Genomic DNA, 8,553 nt, shown 5'->3' with positions numbered 1-8,553 from the left:
CGATCCCCGTGGATAAGAGCTATAGGTATGCTTTCTAGCAGGTTTTTATTAGCTGTAGGTGGTCGGTCGGGCAGGAGCACGGTCTCCCGTCTCCCTGCAGCTTCTCACATGGGCACCGGAACCCGGAAGGCCACGCATAAATTTTAAAGGAACCCAGAATGTTTCATAAGATATGTGCACTCCTAATTCCTGACCCTCACAGCAAAAATGTACTAAAAAACATACTTTAGCCATGCAGAAAGTGGAGTAAATGGTAGAGTTTACATTGCCTGGTCTACCTAGGGCTCACACAATGCCTCTCTCCTTTAGCTATCTCAACAGGCTGTGCATTCCCCAGGGCCTGGCCATATTGAATGACTGTCTCCGTCCTTAGCTTTACACATGCAACTTATGAAAAGATTATTCTCTTGGGTCAGTCCAAGCACATGCACAAAATTGTTATATTACAGGTGATGCCTGCCTTAACATGCACATGAACTTTAATGGCATCCCAGTCTTAGTCCGTAGGGTTCAATATTGAGTTGGCCCACCCTTTGCAGCTATAACAGCTTCAACTCTTCTGACAAGGCTGTTCACAAGGTTTAGGGGTGTGTCTATGGGAATGTTTGACCATTCTTCCAGAAGGGCATTTGTGAGGTCAGGTACTGATGTTGGAGGAGAAGGCCTGGCTCACAGTCTCCGCTCTAATTCATCCCAAAGGTGTTCTATCGGGTTGAGGTGCAGGCCAGTCACGTTCCTCCACCCCAAACTCGCTCATCCATGTCTTTATGGACCTTGCTTTGTGCAATGGTGCGCAGTCATGTTGGAACAGGAAGGACCCATCCCCAAACTGTTCCCACAAAGTCGGGAGCATGAAATTGTCCAAAATGTCTTGGTTTGCTGATGCCTTAAGAGTTTCTTTCACTGGAACTAAGGGGCCAAGCCCACTCCCTGAAAAACAACCCCACACCATAATCCTCCCTCCACCAAACTTTACAGTTGGCACAATGCAGTCAGGCAAGTACTGTTCTCCTGGCAACCGCCAAACCCAGACACGTCCATCGGATTGCCAGACCGAGAAGAGTGATCCGTCACTCCAGAGAACACATTTCCACTTCGCTAGAGTCCAGTGGCGGCGTGCTTTACACACCACTGCATCCGACGCTTTGCATTGCACTTGGTGATGTAAGGCTTGGATGCGGCTGCACGGCCATGGAAACCCATTCCATGAAGCTCGCTACGCACTGTTGTTGTGCCAATCTGAAGGCCACATGAAGTTTGGAGGTCTGTAGCTATTGACTCTGCAGACAGTTGGTGACTTCTGCGCACTGTGCGTTTCAGCATACCCTGACCCCGCTGTCATTTCACGTGGTCTACCACTTCGTGGCTGAGTTGCTGTTGTTCCCATTTGCTTTCACTTTGTTATAATACCACTAACACTTGGCCATGGAATATTTAGTAGCAAAGAATTTTCACAGATGGACTTATTGCACAGGTGGCAACCTATCACGGTACCACGCTTGAATTCACTCAGCTCCTGAGAGCGACCCATTCTTTCACAAATGTTTGTAGAAGCAGTCTGCATGCCTAGGTGCTTGATTTTATACACCTGTGGCCATGGAGGTGATTGGAACACCTTAATCCAATGATTTGGAGGGGTGTCCTAATACTTCTGGCAATATAGTATATCTGTAGAATTCAGATGGAGGAGCCATACAGGGCACTGTAAACTTCAACACTACAGGTAAAAACAAAATTTACAATGCAGCATGATATCCTAAACATCACCTCTTGATTAGAATTAGCAAAAAATATTTACTTCGTGTTTTATAGCATCATGATTCTGTTTCAACAGGACTGCGCATGGAATATGCCTCTCCTAGTTTTGAGGTACGAGCTGTGCATGTAGATTATGATCATGTGCAGTGTTCTCACAATGCAACTCCCTAGATGTATTGCACACCCCCACTATTTTTCTGGCTCACTCTTACTTAAGTAGCCTGTGGGTGACGCTGGCATGAATGGATAGCTTTCACATAGCATGTAAGCTTTTATATGCAGCTGCTGGATCCACAGACATGTAGAAATGTTGACTTTATTGTGAATGTGCCGACGAGGTGGCTACATCCCCACATAGGACCATGTAGAACCAGCGTAGCCACCCTCATAAAGAAAGTGTGATTTGAAGAATTTTTATATATTTTTTGTCATACACATTTCCTAATTGCAAATTTAGAGGTAGTTAGATGACCATTTATCAAAGCAAGCAATATTATATTTAATTTTCTGAATTGGGCTTAATGATACTTTAAGCTTTGTCCCTGTTTTAACAGTTTTGCTGTGGAGAGAATCCAGGGTGGGACTGTGAACACACAGTCTTCGTTAGACAATGACACCCACTGACAGCATCACAAACCACTTTAAATAGATGGGGAAAATGACAAAGAAAAACCTGCCACGTCTTTATTAAAAAACAAGATTTTAATGCCATCCACCTCAGCTCTTTGTAACATTTTAAAGCATATGCCCGGGCAAAATAAGGTGAAATAAACATTCAGCACATCCCTGCAATACATCAACACTTTGCAATGGTTTATCCCTTTGTCTGTTGATATGCCAGAAAAGCCAGTGTACGCCTAACTCCCTGATTTGAGCTGCTACCTCTGCTGTACTGAAATCTCAAGCCGTGAATTTTCCTCTGCTGGACTACAGAACACCTTCTCCTTATACTACTGCAATAAGGAGATGGGAAGGTGTTGCAGTGTTCAACAAAGGATAACTGGGCCAGGCTGACCACACTGATTGGTTTTTAGTGCAAAAGCATTGGAACTGTGTTGTCAGATCAAACAGGAAGCAGAACACGTGAAGACAGAAAGCGCCAGGGACAACCACTCCTCTGAAGGGTTAACAAATGTACCTGCTACAGGTTGCTGCCCCACTTCAGCCGGGGAGACTGTGATATCTAAGAAAAGCACAAACATCCCTAGTGCAGATACATTTTATTCATGTAGAGGCAAACAATAGGAATAGTACTCACAAGAGTAGATGAACATGAGCCTTAGACAATAAACCAGGATGAGGCAAGTGGGAGCTGCACAGACATTCCTGTGTGCCAGTGAGAAATGCCTAAGTTGACGCGTTTCCGGGGTCATCAGAGCATCTGTGGGCGGGGAGCACTAAAGACCATTCAGGTCCTCCACTGTCCACACTCCCACTAGGTGATGACGAACTATTGGTGTTCGGTCCGATTGACTGTCTTTCATAATTTTTTCTATGGAGAGGAGGGGGAGGTTAGGTTTTGACGAAGGGGACGTGACCCCTGAAACGCGTCAACGTAGGCATTTCTCGCTGGAACACAGGAACGTCTGTGCAGCTCCACTTGCCGCATCCTGGTTTATTGTCTAAGGCTCATGTTCATCTACTCTTGTGAGTACTATTCCTATTGTTTGCCTCTACTTGAATAAAATGTATCTGCACTAGGGAAGGCGCCCCGTTTGTGCTTTTCTTTTAGATCAAGCAGGAAGTTTGAATGTCTGGCAAATCAACAGGTATTTTTATGCATCTTTTTAAAGTAATAAAACATGGAAACATTTTCATATATTTCAGAGATGTACTGAATGTGTTGCTCAGATATGCGCTTTAAGGAAAAGAGAATATTCACAATTGAGAAAATATCATAAGGAATGTATCAGTGGTATACAGGCACAAGATCATTTTAGGTTCTGATAGCAAAGAGATTCCTTGCAACATGGTATAGATAGTTTTTTTTACAAAACAAAGACCAAAAAATAGGTGAGAAACTCTCAAACACAACTGCAGTCATTGTTTGAACTGAGATGTCTGTGATGGAGTGTATGTTCCATATCTGTTGGCAACATTAGTAAAACCAGTTCGCAAACCCTGTGTGCTGCCAAGACCAGGCACCCCAAATCCTTGGTTAAATGTACCACCATATGAAGAAGATCCATAAAGTCCGAGGCCATATGGCTTTGTTTGTGTATTTGAAAGAATGACAGGGTTGATGTTTTTGCCTGGTGTATTGAAGGCAAACTCTGGAGGTGGACTGCTCGGTTTGGATGGTGTGGAGGTCATTGGGCTTAATTCATCGCTGGATGTCTTCAAAGATGGCATCTGAATAATGTGATGATCAGGGATGTTCAACATATTGGGTGGCATTGCACCAGAAGACAATACTGGCCTTGCCCATTCATCCTTAAAGATCTGCACAGTCAGAGTTGAAATCAAAGTGCTGAGTCGGTTTGTGACATGAGCGAGTACCATCTGCTCATTGGCATCCCTCCTAATCCTGACGTGGACTGACCCTGCCTGAAAGGTACAAGAGGTAAAAGAGGTTAATAGTTACTGTACTGTTAAAGGGTATTCTTGAATTATTCCTAGCCCATCAGCACCGACCCCTATTACGTTTGATACCTCCCTTCATTAGCTGAATTGCTGCATTCAATCTAGTGATAGAGTTTGTTATGTTGTATTATCAATTTTTGCAACAGCTGTATAAGTGTGACCAATTTTGTCCTAAGTTGTCAGTCGAGTGTTGCATTCCTAATTTTTTACAAAAGCTAAGAAAATCATTTTCCATAACAAAGTCCTGCAAATATCCAAACTATCATATACATACCATGCTATCAAAACCAAGAGTCCAAAAATGCTCATTACGGACTTCCAAAACCCCATCCAGAGTTGAGACCTGTTCAACAGGAAAGTTAACAAAATCAAAGTAAAATCATTAGCCAGTTTCAGACCTTAGGCATATGAATACACCCCGAAAAAAAATAATTATATAAAGGACTTCTAAATTCGACGGGTCCCAGGGCCACAGACAAGGACTACAGTTAAAACTAGGGATGCACCGATACCAATACTAGTATCGGTACTGAGTATTTGGTCGAGTAATTGTACTCGCCCAAATACTCTGACACTTACCTCCGATACCGGAACTCCCGGTCAAAGGGACATCTCCCCCTGACCAGCAGTGCCCAGGGAGCAAGGAGCCGGCTTCCCTTCCACTCAGGGAGCTGGGTGGTGGGTTATGACCCGCCTCCCTGATTGGCTAGGAAGCCGGCTTCACTAGTTGCTATGCAGCCTGGCCTCCTAACCAATCGGAAAGCCAGCCGGCACGTAATTACCCACCTCCTGGCTTCCTGATTGGTCATGAAGTTAGGATGCCTAAGAACAAGTGAAGCCGCCTTCCTAGCCAATCAGGAAGCCGGGAGGTGGGTCATGACATGCCGCCTGGCTTCCTGATTGGCTAGGAAGCCAGCTTTACTTGTTGGTTGGCAGCCTGGCTTCCTAACCCAGCAGGAAGCTGGGTGGCACGTCATGACTCGCATCCCGGCTTCCTGATTGGTTAGGAAACCGGCTTCACTTGTTTCTAGGCAGCATGGATTCCTGACCAATCAGGAAGCTGGGAGGCGGATCATGATGTGCCACCCGGCTTCCGTATTGGCTAGGAAGCCAGCTTCACTTGAGTAAGCTGGACGTCACTTCATGACTCGCCGCCTGGTTTACTGATTGGTCAGGAAGCCAGGCAGCCTCTGCAGCCAGTGTTCTTTCGCTAGAACACCGGCTTCACAGGCAATCAGGAAGCCGGGCAGCGGGTCATGATCTGGCACTTTAACACTTAATAGACTATGTTCCTATTTCCTTACTTAGGGCAACATTAATTTAATGTATAAATGGTTGAAATGTAGATACAGTTTATATATATTTTAGATTGTAAGCCCTCGTGGGCAGGGCCCTCCTTACCATTTTGTCTTGAATTGTATTGTAATGTCTTCCTTATATTGTAAAGTTGTAAAGTGCTGTGCAAACTGTTGGCGCTATATAAATCCTGTATAATAATAATATTATATGGTTTTCCCGCAATTTGAGTTTACATACCTCTCGGAGCAGCTTGTCTAGCTGGCCAATCACATGAGGAGGTGTAGTCTTTAGAAGAAAAAAAGACAACAGGAATTACATGTCAATGCACATAAATGTTTTTACATCCTCTGGTTTTCTCATTAAGGGCTTATTCAGACCTATGCACTGTATATGACCTCAAAGCACAGTACTGTCCTGGCCAACGCACCACAAAGCATATGCTTACGTTATTGTGAATTGCATCGTAAAATAAGTGTCATAGGTGTTTTAATATTCATTGCTGTGCGTTGGTAGCCCATTCACACCACAACGCACTGCATAAGTGTGAATCTGCCCCAATAGTTTGACGCACTTACAACACATCAAATCAAGTATTCACTGTGACAATAATGAGGTCTGATGACCCCTAAACGGAGTTGGGGGGTTAGGGATGTCGTATTAAACATAGTGCCAACCTAAGTTTCCTCAAAATTCACAAGTTGGTAACGGAAAGGGTTGGATTTCAATTTAAAGTCTGTGGTGGGCAGTCAAAGAAGGTGTCAGTAAAAACCTCCAACTTTCAGCATTACTTATTATTTCATTGCTCCTACGGTAATGGAATTACATTAATAAAATGGTTACACTGATGTATGGAACGATGACAATCAGTCAGACATCAGACAAACCTATATTACAAGGTCCAGACAACTAATGGGAAATATTAGACCTCCTAAGTGAGGTGTGCATAAGATCCATATCATATTTGGTTGTCAAATTGTAAAACCTTGTCAGATGGAAATATAGATGTATTTAGAAATATTGGCAGTAATGATGCCTGCTGGAAAATAAAATTATCTCTTGTCCCCTTCAGCACCCTTTGATTTGTGTAGTTGGATATGTGACACCCTCCTAATGTCCAACAAAAATCTGATGCAACTGGCACGTTCAGTTATCGTTTGAGATTGATACTACTAAAGAATCTTAGAGAGTCACATTTCTGAGAACCAGTGACTCTGATATATCAGCTTGGCCTTACTGTGCACATGAATTGCATGAAACCAAAGAACAGGCAAAATTTGCTTAAGTGTTTTTCAGTTTTAATTCCTTTTGTTTTACTTTGGCTTTTTGTAAATATTTTCTTGCACTGTATTTATTTTTTTATTTTTTTTATTAAAACGATATATAAAAATAGTTGCATTGAATGCTCTAATCAGAATTTCTGCCTCTTTGAAGAAAGCTACCATATTGTACACTCTGTTACATTCCTGTATGGGAGTGGCAGTGAATGATACGGACATTTCTTTTAAATAATCAGTCGCAAAACTGCAGATGCTGCGAACAGCGAGAGTTTCATTAATACATGTGGCAGTGGCTACTGTGTGTGTATGTATAATGTTAAATGCTCAGTTAACCTGCTCTAGTGATGATCACTTTCAATCTAGTGATGCTTAGATTGTTGTCTCAGAGCTGGAAAATTGCTTTGCATTGTGGAATCTGGGAGCGTAAGGCCCAATTTACACCTATATGTTTAGGTGTGATTAGGAATTCCTGTGTCATTCTAGGCAGCAGGAATCCCTTATATCTGTTTATAAGTTGCAGCTGTCACCTGTTCAAGAAAATGATTGGAGGACAGTAGCTGCATTTAAATGCTGGCACACCGCATGGATTACATACAATGCAGCATTCAAATCAGGGATTCCTGCTGCAGGGAAACAAAAGTTTGTGACACAGGAATCCCTAATCAAGCTTAAACATAGGTGTGAATGGGGCCTTCTACTCACACAGCAATAGCATTTGCATGGTGAACCATGACCTTTTAAACAATTTTTTAATGGATATGTGAAATAAATCCACTTAATGGAATCCATTTGTGCTTGTGTATTTAAAAAAAAGTGTCTCTGTGTTTTGGCTTAATTATATAATTACATGGAGCAACCAGTTTTGCTCATTACATAAACAGGCTCCGCTTCCTGCTTAGCAGTGCTGCATAATGATTGTGCCTTGCTGATCCTATTATTTTACTGCATGTCTACCAGTCTTTATGATTGAAATCAATAGACTTTCTGCAGTGTCTAATGAAGTAAAAAATCTTAGCCAAAGCCAAAGACCATGTGATGTGATGCTTTGCTTATGCTTTGGGTCACATGAGGAAGGTTGGGGTAATGTTTTTATTGTTCATGGAAAGAACTATATTCTTTACGACAACTCTTTCAAAGAATTCTACATGGAGGAAGGGAGAGAATAATGACTAGAATTAAAGAGGGGCAGGAATCCCAATCCCTTCAAGAGGGTGAGGAGAATCACAACACCCATTTAAAAGAGTAATTTAGCTACAAAGGCATAAGGATCAGAAAGGTGAGGAGGAGACCTTTCAGTTCATGCGCAAAGGTGTGTCAGGGATCTCAGGGAAACAGCCAAGACTGCCTGGTCATCAGCAAATCATGAAAAGGAGCGCTGTAATGGGCAAAAGGCTTTTTCCCAATAGGAACCAGGAGGAGAATCTACGTGCTGACACCTAGAATAATTAGCCTTGACAGGAGCAAGAAGAGGGTTATGTCCCTCAAAGATTTCCAGAGTTAACACTCATTCACGCTGGGAGATGTGGAATTCCTGCGGCAGAAACTTACAGATGCCCCATTTAGATGAGGCTGCTCTACCCATTCAAGTTAATGACCAGATGACAGCAGCCGCATCTTTAAACAGCAGTCAGCATAT

At 42.9% G+C, this 8,553-nt stretch overlaps 1 protein-coding gene across 1 annotated transcript in view; it reads right to left on the bottom strand.

Moving 5' to 3' along the window:
- Positions 1-3,767: 3,767 nt before the first annotated feature.
- The window catches only part of SLC30A6 (solute carrier family 30 member 6), a 48,313-nt gene continuing 43,527 nt past the window's right edge, over positions 3,768-8,553 (bottom strand). Inside the window, exons 12-14 of the mRNA XM_018558845.1 lie at positions 5,878-5,925; positions 4,616-4,684; positions 3,768-4,305 (exon numbers count right to left, since the gene is read on the bottom strand). Coding sequence (XP_018414347.1) covers positions 3,799-4,305; positions 4,616-4,684; positions 5,878-5,925 — 624 coding nt within the window. The 3' untranslated portion in view covers positions 3,768-3,798. The remainder of the gene's footprint in view (positions 4,306-4,615; positions 4,685-5,877; positions 5,926-8,553) is intronic.

The sequence above is a fragment of the Nanorana parkeri genome, unplaced genomic scaffold, assembly GCF_000935625.1.
Source record: "Nanorana parkeri isolate BGI_ZX_2015 unplaced genomic scaffold, ASM93562v1 scaffold363, whole genome shotgun sequence".
Lineage (NCBI taxonomy): Eukaryota > Metazoa > Chordata > Amphibia > Anura > Dicroglossidae > Nanorana > Nanorana parkeri.
The sequence above is the reverse complement of the archived record's forward strand: the minus strand, read 5'-3'. Positions and strand labels throughout refer to the sequence as shown.